Source organism: Tasmannia lanceolata, unplaced genomic scaffold, assembly GCF_043159265.1.
Source record: "Tasmannia lanceolata isolate RefF3 unplaced genomic scaffold, GAP_Taslan_0.1 ptg000011l, whole genome shotgun sequence".
Taxonomy (NCBI): Eukaryota; Viridiplantae; Streptophyta; class Magnoliopsida; order Canellales; family Winteraceae; genus Tasmannia; species Tasmannia lanceolata.
In genome coordinates, this window is record NW_027518688.1 from 26,843,864 (window position 1) to 26,857,429 (window position 13,566).

General features: G+C 44.6%; 1 protein-coding gene and 1 long non-coding RNA gene across 3 annotated transcripts; both read left to right on the forward strand.

Annotated features, from left to right (window-relative positions):
• The first annotated feature begins 5,582 nt into the window (after positions 1-5,582).
• Positions 5,583-6,458, forward strand: LOC143886093 (uncharacterized). Its single transcript, XM_077390064.1, has 2 exons — positions 5,583-5,881; positions 6,050-6,458. Exons 1-2 carry the CDS (start codon positions 5,583-5,585, stop codon positions 6,456-6,458), a joined length of 708 nt encoding a protein of 235 aa, XP_077246179.1.
• Positions 6,459-10,967: 4,509 nt separating this feature from the next.
• Positions 10,968-12,893, forward strand: LOC143886338 (uncharacterized). Of its 2 annotated transcripts, XR_013253747.1 has the most exons (4): positions 10,972-11,857; positions 11,956-12,059; positions 12,226-12,248; positions 12,351-12,893. It is a non-coding gene; the product is annotated as an uncharacterized LOC143886338 (long non-coding RNA). The 2 variants fall into 2 exon arrangements; XR_013253746.1 differs by having other exon boundaries at positions 10,968-11,857; positions 11,956-12,248.
• The last annotated feature ends 673 nt before the right edge of the window (positions 12,894-13,566 follow it).

The following is a 13,566-nucleotide window of genomic DNA, read 5'->3' on the forward strand; positions in this document are numbered from 1 at the left end:
CATCGAGGTTTCTTCTTATTCCAGTTTACCAACCATGAGGGCTTGTTCAATGGTTTAGATCAACTTGAATGATTTCGAAAAAGGGATCATTACATTTACACCCCCTCTAGTTTCTGACACACCCACTTCAACCCTTAGTTTAAAAAGTGACACAGATATCCCCTCTAGTTTCGTTTTGTTTATGGTTTGCCCCCTCACCTGAAGGTTCGTCCATAGATTGAAGGGTTAGGAGATCCGATGGAGCTGATTTTTTGGGCACACCCTATCTATGTCAAGACCCATCAAATGAACGCTTTAGATCATCCAAATAATGTGGGCCCATACCATTGAAGGGTTAGGATGATCCGATGGAGCTGATTTTTTGGGCACACCCTATCTATGTCAAGACCCATCAAATGAACGCTTTGGATCATCCAAATAATGTGGGCCCATACCCGAATCCTAACCCTTCAATCTATGGATGAACCTTCAGCTGAGGGGGCAAACCTTAAACAAAATGAAACTAGAGGGGATGTCTTTGTCACTTTTTAAACTATAGGGGTTGAAGTGAATGTGTCAGAAACTAGAGGGGGTGTAAATGTAATTATCCCTTCGAAAAAAGACCATGATCACACGATCACTTTCGGCCATTGATCGAGATCTTGTTCAGTGGTTTAGATCATCCAGACACAATGTACATAATACAATGAAATAAAATAGCCCACAGCATCAATAGACCCTATCTCTATAGGACTGTCCGATTCGTCTCTATTTGTTTTCGATTTGAGAACAGATTGTGAATCCAAAAATGATTATTGGCTCAAAATTAAACATAATTTTTATCAGAACATGTGGAGCGCATGTTTATCAAAACGCTCTTAAAACATTGGGAATATTTTAAAATAGGGAAATGATATTTACGCCCCTTTTGATGATCAGGGACACCCATTGCCAGTGTACTTTGCAATCAAAGCCACTGGGTTTTTCTGACATCAAGTACATTAACCCCCTTATTGTCATTCATACACTGACACTGGGTGTCCCTGGTGATCAAAAGGGGCGTAAATATAACTTCCCTTTAAAATATTACAGTTATGAAAAAGCTCTTAAAGCCCTTTAAATACTACACGAGAAACATGTAGAGCGCATGTTTATCAAAACATTGGAGCGCTAAAATCATTTCCCTTAAAATATAGGGAAGTGATATTTACGCCCCTTTTGATCACCAGGGACACCAGTGCCAGTGTATGTGGCAATCAAACCCACTAGATTCTTCTGACCTCAAGTACATTAGCCCCCCTTTAGTCATTGATACACTGGCTCTGGTTGTCCCTCGTGGTGATAAAAAAGGGATGTAAATATCACTTCCGAAAATATTTCCCCCAATAAGGGCTTAATTAAAATATGGGAAATGATATTAGCACAACCACGTTTTAATAGTTGCACGGTCCATGCTTGTCTTTTCTTTTTTAATGGGCCTTTGAGAGCTTTTTGGGAACTGTAATAATCTTTGGACAGCTCTTTAAATACTAAAGACAAGATGCTTTAGTGGAAATATTAAAACATGGCAGTGATATCATTTTCCTAAAAAAATTTCTCCATGTTGTACAAACTTACAATACTGAAGGTTCATGGAAACCTCCTTGTAACAACAGCACTAGTAAAAGTCAAGTCTCACTTTATTGGAAAAGTCCTTGAACCAAACCTAAGAAGTTTCATGGAAATACCCAAGTCTCACTTTATTGGAAAAGTCCTTGTACCAAACCTAAGAAGTTTCATGGAAATATCACCAACACCCTTTTAACTCTTTTAAAAGCCAACAAGAAGTAAGATTGAAGGAAAAAACAGTGATCTGGGCGAAAGACTGGGCCAAACTTATATAGCCGGAAATCCTCTCTCTCTCTTCTTCTTTTGATCTCCTTCCTCAAATGAGTCTAAAGACAAGGCCATGGATCCGGACTGAGACCTTTCCCTCAATTCGAGTGGAACTATGACTCTCCTACAAAGTTTCCTTTGATGTAAAATTATCTTCATTCCCTCTTTTCATTGAATTGCTACAACATAAATACAAGCAAGAGGGAGCGCCACATCACACGCACACTTACCCACTAACAAGACACATCATACGTAACTAACTCCCACTACCCTAAACACATTAGCCACAACTAATGGCCATTCCGCTAAAACACATATCCACTACTATGCACTAACTAACCCCACATACAACATAAGAAAATACACATAACATAATTATGGTTGGATGATCAGATTTTGTAGTAGTTGATTGATCTAGGCCGACAACTTCAAGTCATTTGATCAGGTTGAAAAAACAGAGAATCGATGGTTCAGAATTGAAGCATCCACAAGACCATCAAGCTCGATCACTGTGAATGGTTATATTAAACAAATAATTAGTTTTGGCCGTTGATTGAAATTGACATTAATATTTTTTGATCATCTTATGATGGTGGGCCCAGAGGAAATGTTCTAGATTGCCGGGTTCCAGTAGATCAATTACCTGTGGACCCACCGTGATCAAAGGCCTCAATTTTTCTAGAGAATTAAATATAGAAAAAGCTGCTTCTTCAGCCAATAAATCCCACCCAACCATAAACGGATGTTTTAGCAGGGACAGATACAAGTGGGCCCATGTGTGTGTTTGATGATCGACACCATTCATCTGCTGGGCCCATAGATGTAATAGAATAAAAGACTAACACATCAAAAGATCCCAACCATTCAATTTTCGAACGGAGAGCTTTTTGAATGGTCTCTGTTTCATCTGTCTCCCACAGTAGGGATAATGTGCGAATTGAGTCACGCGAATCACGAGATGGATGGTCCAGATGCAACTCCCAGGAAGCCTCATTGAAGAGGAGGTTTTTACAAGGGAAATGATATTCCCCCCCCCCAAACGGATAAAATTCCCCCTTTTAACAGTTTCGGTGAGAATGGTTCACGGCCTGAGGATAAATTCACCCCCTTTAACATTTTTCTTTACCTTTAAAACTTAACGAATAACGTTGAAGGGGGGATTTTATCCGTTAGAGGGGGAGAAAATTTCAAAAAGTGACGATCCTAGCCGTTCATCTATAGTCGGAGGGCTAGGAATATCCTATACAAATGATTTTTTGGGCACAACCTATTTATGTTATAGCCCATCATATGGACAGTTTGGATCATCCTATAGTGTGCTCCGTACATTACTTTAGTAAAAATAAGGGACTTCAAGGGCTTACACCGTGTAAAATTTCCGGGGATGAAACCATGAAACCAGTAGCCTCTTCACATGTTAATAATCTTGGGCTTTTCCTTTTAAATAGCAAAACCACCCCTCGCAATCTTCAGCAACACTCTTTTGAAAATTCATGAAACACCTAGGTAGTTTCGGAACGAAACTTGGCTCAAGTCGGGGCTTGCTAATAGTCTAATAGCAAGGGGTGTGGAAATATCAAATGCTTCTGAAAATAAAAAGTAAGCACGTAGTTGATATTTCCACACCCCACACGCTTTGCTAATAGTCTAATAGCAAGGGGTCTGAGGAAAGTTCCTACCGACCTGAGCCAAGTTTTGTTCGTAGTTTCGTGGGAAGTATCAATTGGGGGTTCTTTTCAAGAAGCTTCGTGGAAACATCACATGTTTTAACTTTAAAATCCGAGAGCGGGTATAAAGTTGCAAGTTGCAAGTATAATTGAGCCAAACAAGTGACGTGAGCGAGAGAGTCTGGCCAACTTATGCAGTCTTCAATCCTCTGTTTCCCCTCTTCTTTTGATCGCCATTCTGAAATGAGCCTAAGGACTAATAAAAGAAAGGCCATGGATTCAGACAAAGAGATCTCCCACAACATACATATTATGGGCCTAACCTTCTCCACCATAGCCACTGTACTTGCTGTGATTCAATCATACATAGATCACAAGTACTCTAACATCCAATCTGTTCTCATCATCTATGCACTTTTCATGTTGTTCTTATTTTGTGCAAACCTTTATAGTCGGACCCCAGAAAGTTCAATGGAGCGAGAGAGGATGAAAATTCCCTTCTGGGTCAGTGCCACCACGCTCAATGTCACAACTGCTTACCTTGTATCTTCCATTTTCGATTTGGGCATGGCCTGTTTTGTTTGGGCACTTGTGGGTTTCACCGTCATAGTTTCCTTCTTGTGCCTCTTTATCTTCCCTGAGGATTGTGACCGACTCAAGTCCGATTCTAAGGAGCCTTTACTAGTGGGAGGGGTCTTAGTGATCAGGACAGATTATTAGGCCTTGTTTGTTTCAGATTGTAACATTCCATAGTGAGTCCCCCAGCTAGACCCCTCGTAAGCTTATATATATTATTATGTTTTTAATGTACTAGATTTCATAAATAAAATGCATTGTAATGAGTTTGGTGTGAAAATAAGTTGTTTCTTTGCATGAGCATGGTAACATCAAATAGAAAAAACAGCTGCTCTTTCCATTGGTATGGAATTAAGGGTGACCACCCTTGATTTGCATGTGCAAATTTGGATTATGAAGATTGCAGAAAATCGGTCGTAATTTTTGAGATGGAAGAGGTTAGAGAGAAGTGATGGAGTATGAAAAACAACAACTAATTAGCTGTCAACACGTGGCCTCAGAAGGGCCTACCACAAATCCAGCATCGGCCCAGGGGTAATCCGATAATTACCTAAGAGTAGGTAAACCTAAACCCACAAAAGAGCCGACACCTGTCATGGGGTAGGTAATCCAACCACTCCAGGTCTCCCTCTATAAAAGGCCTCTCAAGGCTCAAAGCAAGGGGTAATAACTTCTAAGCTACCACTCTTAAATTTTTGGCTCTGCACTCTTGCTCATACTGACTTGAGTGTCGAAGGGTCCGTCCGGAGCAACGACTCCGGGTTGGTCTTCTGACCTCGAGCGCTCTTGTGCAGGACTCAGTTCCTTCACTTCAGCTCCACAGGTCCTCCAGCTTAGCTCGCACGTCACTGCCGTATCTGTTACCGATTTTAGGCTTAACAGATTGGCACCATCCGTGGGACCCGAACTAAAAGCTGTTCGAATCCCCTATACAAAATGGCAGGGCAGAAGAGTGCTCGGGTACCAACTGCCCGAACTACCCGAGCTGTAGTACATCGCGGGGTTCGAAGTGACCGAATCGCCTCGCAGGTAGTAGCTCCCTCTACAGCAGCAGAGCAGAGCCCGGCTCATTCGGAACACCTCAATCCCACTCCCACTCTGGATCAAGTGCAAGCTCTCTTTCAACAGATGACTGCTCTTATGGATCAATACCAATATCTGATCCAAACGCTTCCCCAGCATCCCCCAGAGGCCCCACGACCTGTACAGGAAAGGTCGAGTGCCCACAGGGGAGAGCCGGCGCGCCCTAGTGGAGACCGGACCCACCACTTCACAAGGTGAGTCCATCATTCCAAAACCAGGCATGCCCATACAGAGCCTCACCACCGCCGGAGGTCACGATCTCGCTCCGCGCAAAAGCACCAAGCCAAGGAAGACTGTGTACAGCGGGAAAGATCCTGACATCATCGAAGGAGTCCGGAAAGTCATTCTGGCTCTGCTGCGAGCCCCTCAGTAGAGAAAAACAGATCAGGCCGAGCAGACCAGATGACTAATCCAATGCTATGGAGGATAGAAGAGATAGAGCACCGTATAGAAGAGCTCGCAAAGGATCAAGGCTGGCTATTTGCAAAGACGTTCTCAAGCAGACCGCCGTTCACCGACAATGTTACGAAAGCATCAGCACCCAGAGGGTTCAAGATGCCGACAGTTCCGCAATATGACAGAACCACCGACCCAGTAGACCACTTGGAGACGTTCAGGACTATGATGCTCCTCCACGGCGCCTCTGACGGGTTCCTCTGCAGTGCATTCCCGACAACCCTGACGGGTGCAGCCCGGGACTGGTACTTGAGGATCAAGCCGAACTCCATCAGCAACTTTGAGGACTTTGGGGACGATCTGGTCCGCCATTTTATGAGCAGCCGGAGGCCGAGGAAAACAACAGCATCCCTGATGGCCTTGCAGCAGGAGGATAACGAACCTCTAAAAACATTCGTGAGCCGCTTCAACAGGGAGGCCCTACAGGTGCCAAACTTGGACCCCTCAGCCGCAGTAAATGTGCTCCTCGCGGGCGCAAAGTCTAATGATTTCCGGCGATCAGTAGCTCGCCAAAACCCGCACTCACTCACGGATCTGATGGCTGGAGCCGAAGAGTACCTAGCCGTGGAGGAGACTATGGCAGCCTTAGATTCAAACCGAAGGAGGACCTCTGATAAAGCCCCGAGAAGAGAAAGATCCCCGCAGAGGAGGGAAGAGAATTACACCCCCCTCAACACCTCCAGGAGAAGCATGCTGGCCGCAATCGAGGGAGAAGAATTCGTAAGATGGCCAACCAGGATGATCTCAAAAGGAAACAAGAGAGACAAGTCGAAGTATTGTAGGTTCCATAGAGACCACGGGCACGACACAGATGAATGCTGACAACTTAAGGAAGAAATCGAGCTGCTGATAAATCGGGGGTACCTAAAAAGGTATGTTAAAAATAATGGTGACGGAAGAGAGCGCAGGGGGAGAAGCCCTCATGGCCAAAGCCCTCAATGACCCCAGCCGTCTCCTGTGCGGAACCAATCTCCCCCGCCGTCCAGTCCACAGCCGGAGGCAAGCCGATCCCAGCTAAGGGGGTCATCAGCACAATTATGGGCGGACCGGCAGCCGGGGGTACATCATCTGCTGCTCGAAAAGCCTACGCATGCCGAGTCAACGTCGTGCACACGTGCAGCAAGAAGATGAGGACATAGAACGAGATCTCCTTCTCAGACGCGGACCTCGACAACTTGATACTCCCCCATGACGACGCCCTGGTCATAACCATGCTAGTCACGAATTGGGAAGTAAAAAAGATCCTCATCGACAACGGAAGTTCGGCCGACATTCTCTACTACCATGCATTCGAGCAGATGATGATAGGAAATGACAGCTTGAAGACGGCGAACTCTGATTTGTTTGGTTTCTCAGAAGAAATTGTTAAAGTGGAAGGGCAGATTGAACTCTTAATCCTCGTCGGGGAACCGCCCTGTCAAGCTTTCACAATGGTCAACTTCCTGGTAGTGAGGGCCACTTCGGTCTATAACGCTACCTTGGGACGTCCCGGCCAGAACCTCATCCGTGCGGTCGCCTCAGCATATCACTAGAAAATGAAGTTTATAACGCCAAACGGCGTGGGAGAAGTCAGAGGAGATCAACCACAGTCTAGGGAGTGCTATGCCATGGCACTTAAAGGCAAAAATGCATCAGAATCGTAGCCGATTGAGCTACTTGATCTGAGAGACAAAGCCCAGGTGACTGAACCCGCCGAAGACCTCAGAAAATACTATCAATAGCCTGCCGCCCGACACAAAAGCGGATGCCATTGTAATTACGCTTGTGTGGATAATGAAAAAAGGCTACTGCTTCTTTGCAAAGTTCTGAGTTCTTTGTCTCAGATCATGCCGCTGCTTGGTTCACCCTGGCTCGTCTCCACAAAGACCGGAAGTGCACTTGTGGTCAGGAACGGGCCTGGGCAGAAAATCAAACCTGCTCAGAAACCCAGTTCGCTAAAACTCGGGTACTCGCTGCTTGGTTCACCCCGGCTCGTCTTCACAAAGACTGGAAGCGCACTTCTGGTAGGGAACGGGCCAGGGCAGAAAACCAAACCTGCTCAGAAATCCAGTTCGCCAAAACTCGGGTACTCGTTGCTTGGTTCACCCCGGCTCATCTCCACAAAGACCGGAAGCGCACTTCTGGTCAGGAACGGGCCCGGGCAGAAAAACCAATCCTACTCGGAAACCCAGTTCACTAAAACTTGGGTACTCGCTACTTGGTTCGCCACGGCTTGTCTCCACAAAGACCGGGAGCGTACTCCTGGTAAGGAACGGGCCCGGGCAGAAAAACCAAACCTGCTCGGAAACCCAGTTCACTAAAACTTGGGTACTCGCTGCTTGGTTCGCCTCGGCTTGTCTCCACAAAGACCGGGAGCGCACTCCTGGTCAGGAACAGGACTGGGTAGAAAAACTAAACCTGCTCAGAAACCCAGTTCACCAAAACTTGGGTACTCGCTGCTTGGTTCGCTCCGGCTCGTCTCCACAAAGACCGGGAGCACACTCCTGGTCAGGAACGGGCCCGGGCAGAAAAAATCAAACCCGCTCAGAAACCCAGTTCGCCAAAATTTGGGTACTCGCTGCTTGGTTCACCCTGGCTCGTCTCCACAAAGAGCGGAAGCGCACTTCTGGTTATGAACGGGCCCGGGCAGAAAACCAAACATGCTCAGAAACCCAGTTCACCAAAACTTGGGTACTCGCTGCTTAGTTCACTCCGGCTCGTCTCCACAAAGATCGGAAGCGCACTTCTGGTCAGGAACGGGCCCGGGCAGAAAACCAAACCCTTGCAAAAACCCAAGTTCAATAAAACTTAGTCATACGAAGCCATTCAGAGCGTACATGGCCGGACTAGATATTTCACTTCAAAATCCTGGTCGTCCTAAGCCGTTCAGAGCATATATGGCCGAATTGGATATTTCACTTCGAAATCCAGTTCTTCAAGCCGTTTAGAACATCTCCAGCCAGACTGAATATAACGCGTGGGTAAGACATAACCTGAAGAAGGGTAAGTTGTAGCTCATCTGTTTTTCGGCCGACCTGAGATGGACGACCTGAAATGGCTGACCTGAATCAGTTTTCAGTTCATCCGTTCCTCAAGCTGACCAGGACTCGGCGTGATTCGTTACAGGACAAAATTCTGGTCATCTCAAGCCGACCAGGATATAGTACAATGCGCTACAGGATAAAATTCTGGTCATCTCAAGCCGACCAGGATATAGCGCAATGCGCTACAGGACAAAACTCTACTCATCTGAAGCCGATCAGGACTTGGCGTGATTCGCTAGAAGACAAAATTCAATTTTGTCTTTTAGCAGATTGCGCTATATTCTGGTAATCTCAAGCCGACCAGGACTGGGCGTGACTCGCTACAGGACAAAATTCTAGTCATCTCAAGCCGACCAGGATATAGCGCGATGCCCTACAGGACAAAATTCTGTTCATCTCAAGCCGACCAGGATATAGCGCAATGTGCTACAGGACAAAATTCTGGTCATCTCAAGCCGACCAGGATATAGCGTAATGTGCTACAGAACAAAATTCTGGTCATCTCAAGCCGACCAGGATATAGCGCGATGCGCTACAGGACAAAATTCTGGTGATCTCAAGCCGACCAGGATATAGCGCAATGCGCTACAGGACAAAACTCTGGTCATCTGAAGCCGACCAGGACTCGGCGTGATCCACTACAAGACAAAAATCTGGTCATCTTAAGCCGGTCAGGATATAGCTTGATTCGCTAAAAGACAAAATTCTGGTCATCTCAAGCCGACCAGGATATAGCGTCATCTGCTCAGAGGGCTTGGCCGACCAGAATATTTCACCTCATATTTCTGGTCATCCCAGGCCGTGCAGAGGAATTCTTTTCTTATTTCTAGTCGTCCCAGGCCGGACAGACGGCTTGGCCGGACAGATTTTACACTTCAACTTCTGGCCGTCCCAGGCCGGATAGACGGCTTGGCTGGACAGATGTTCCACTTCAAATTTCTGCCCATCTCAGGCCGGACAGACGGCTTGGCCAGACAGATTTTACACTCCTCATTTCTGCCCATCTCAGTCCGGACAGACGGCTTGGCTGGACAGATTTTACACTCCTCATTTCTGCCCGTCCCAGGCAGGACAGACGGCTAGGCCGGACAGATTTTACACTTCAACTTCTGGCCGTCTCAGGCCAGACAGACGGCTTGGCTGGACAGATGTTCCACTTCAAATTTCTGCCCATCTCAGGCCGGACAGACGGCTTGGCCGGACAGATTTTACACTCCTCATTTCTGCCCATCTCAGGCCGGACAGACGGCTTGGCCGAACAGATTTTACACTTCAACTTCTGGCCGTCTTAGGCCAGATAGATGTTCCACTTCAAATTTCTGCCCATCTCAGGCCGGACAGACGACTTGGCCGGACAGATTTTACACTCCTCATTTCTGCCCATCTCAGGCCGGACAGATTTTACCCTCCTCATTTCTGCCCGTCCTAGGCCTGACAAACGGCTTGGCTGGATAGAGTTTACACTTCAACTACTGGCCGTCCCAGGCCGGACAGATTTTACACTTCAACTACTGGCCGCCCCAGGCCGGACAGATTTTACACCTCAATTCCTGGTTAGTCCCAGCCGGATCTCTTACTTCATTTCATCGAGTCGTCCCGAACACCGGCTCGTTCTACCGTTCAGGAATATAACTCATCGCAGTTCCCCAAATCACAACAATGACTTGGAGAGCTGGGGGGCAACTGATGGGGTATGAAAAACAACAACTAATTAGCTGTCGACACGTGGCCCCAGAAGGGCCCACCACAAATCCAGCATCAGCCCAGGGGCAATCCGATAATTACCTAAGAGTAGGTAAACCTAAACCCACAAAAGGGGCGACACCTGTCCTGGGGTAGGTAATCCAACCACCCCAGGTCTCCCTCTATAAAAGGCCTCTCAAGGCTCAAAGCAAGGGGTAATAACTTCTAAGCTACCACTCTTAAATTTTTGGCTCTGCACTCTTGCTCATACTGACTTGAGTGTCGAAGGGTCCGTCCGGAGCAACGACTCCGGGTTAGTCTTCTGACCTCGTGCGCTCTTGTGCAGGACTTAGTTCCTTCACTTCAGCTCCTCAGGTCCTCTAGCTTAGCTCGCACGTCACTGCCGTATCTGTTACCAATTTTAGGCCTAACAAGAAGAATATTTTTAGAATGGCAGAGAGCATAATCGAGATGGTAAAGGTAAAATAACAGATAAACATGTTAAAAAAAAACCCAGTAAAACAATACTCTTCAAACGAGAATCATAGTAAATGAATAAGAGATATGGCATGTAGCCTATCGATTGGACCTTCCAGAAGGGGCTAAGATACACCTTGTCTTTCACGTGTCTCTCTTGAAGAAAAGGGTGGGTGATACAATTGTGGTCCAGAGCCAACTTCCGGATATTCTTCCTAATGGAGAGCTCAAAATCCAACCGCATACTATGTTGGAACGACGGATGGTCAAGCGTGGTAATCGGGCCGTGACAGAGATATTGGTGCAATGGACAAATTTGCCAGCAGAAGATGCTACATGGGAATCCTTTCAGTCGTTACAAGAAAGATTTCCAGAGTTTGTTGCTGGTCAACCTTGAGGACAAGGTTGGATTGAAGGGCGGGAGGATGTTACAGTCCCTCATTTTGGCAAGACTTTATTTTAGCAAGCTTTATTTTTAGCACTGTTATGTTGTCTTTCCTATTTTACATATTCCATCTTTGGGTTAATTCCTATTCGGAAACCCATAGATCGTCTATATAATGTAGATGCCGTATGGCTAGTGGATTATGCGAAATTCAATTGCTTTCTTGCTTATTGGGAGGCCCGGATTACCTCGAATCAACCCATTTCTCTTTCTCTTTCCCTCTTTTTTTATTTATTTTCTCATCGTTGGAACTTAGGGTTCTATCATCTATTTTTTAGGAGAGAGATGTAGCAAAGTCATTTGATAAATTTGGAATCTGCTATCTAAGAAACTATGGGATTTATTCTATTTTTTTTTAGGATAGAGATTAAGCAAAGTACTTTAATAGATCTGAAACCGAAGTGATGAAGAGGGCCTACCAATTACTCATTCCTTTTTTATTTTATCACTTAAAATACAGCATTTTCTCTCTCTCTCTCTCTCTCTCTCTCTCTATCTCTAGAGCCGGTTCAAGGCCTTCCTCATCGTTTTCGACCTCAACGGTCAAGGAGATTTTAGGGTTTCCCATGGATATATTTCAGCTTTTTCTCTAAGTAATACCATTTCTTCATTTTATTCCAATTCTTTCTCTATTTTTTCTTTTCATTTTCATTTTAGTTTTTAAGTTTTTAATTCCATTAAAATAACTCAGGTTGTCAAAGCTCCAGCGTGCGACAGGAATGTATTTTTATTTCTTCTTTTCTTTAGCTTCTACGTATCTCTTTAGCTTCTCCATGTTCCAATGGGGTATGCAAGGTCTGTATTTTTCTTTCTTCTTTTCTTTGTGTAACTCTTTTGTTCTGATCAGGTTTATTTGAATTTTATTCCAGCATTAATTTGGTTTTTATTTTTTTTAAAATGGTAATTAATTTGGTTTTAACTAATTTCTGATCGTGTCTTCTCCACATCTCTTTTTCTTCAGCATGTTCCAATGGAGAATACAAGGTCTGTATTCGTTTCTTTTTAAAGCTTATCTCTTCTCATGTTTATTTGAATTTTATTCAAGCTTTAGTTTAACTGTAATTTTTAATTAATTTCTAATCGCAGCTTCTCGAGGAATGTCCGTCGGACAACGATTGTATTGCTTCTTCTACTAGGGATTTTCCGGTTCGAGAGGCATAAGATCAACAGTCATGGATCCATTCAAGCTACTGGTAGTTTTCTTAAAGTCTGATTTAAGTTTCTTTTAATTGGTCTTCTGCTTCCATAAAATTACTCGTAAGTTTATTGTAAATGAGGCTGTGAGATATCTTCAGGGGAGCAATTACATGGCCGATAATTTGGGTTGGAGTTAATCCACTCAAATTATGCAAACTTCTCATACAATGACTGCTACTGTTTCAGGAAACCTTTTAATAGTAAAGAAAGATGTTAATAGGGACATTGTTCTTTCTAATTGAACAAACAAAATGAAAGTTGTTCACAACTATATATTCATTTAGGATGGCTTGAATGTTATCTTTGCACAATGATCTTATTTGATACTCTGTAATTGATGAAGTTTTGCCATTACAACGAATGCCAACCTGTAATTGAGTCAAGGGAAAAGATGAAATGAAGCTGACTCTTGGGCCTATGAATGCACGTTTACACTTTCATTCCTCTCAAGTTGACAGATTTTTAGAGCTTCACTTAAATTTCTTATAGTGTATTTTTCCTCTACGCTATAATTAATTTCTTTTCTATGTACTGTAATTAAATGCAAGAATTCAACATTCTAACTTCTGTAATTTGTCCTGTCTCTTGGAATTGCTTGATTTTTTCCTCTTTTTTAATAGTATTATTGGATTTGGTCTTTTTTGTTTTGTTTTGTTTTTGGATGTAGAGGTTCAGGTTTATCTGCCTTTGAGATGGTTGGAGATGGATATGACAGTTTTTTTATGGTTTTCTTTTATGTTGGATTTTATTTTTCACATGTTTGCTAAGGACCATCACAGAAGGCATTTCGTGGCTGGGCTGTCGCACGTGAGAGCTGCCACCTCAGATGAATTAAACGAATAAGACAAAATCTGCTGCCTGTGTGGCTGCTCTCACATGCAACAGCCCAGCCTCGAAATGCCTTCTGCGATGGTCCCTACCAAATCCCTAAAAATTATAAGAGCCACTTTTAACAAAATTACAGAAACTACCCCCCGCTGCTCTCACATGCAACAGCCCAGCCTTGAAGTGTTACACGAGTGCCACACAAGTTCCGGCCAAACGCCCGTAAAACTAGCCTCCCCTGTCATGAAAATTCTTTCATTGAATGTGAAGGGTCTTGCTC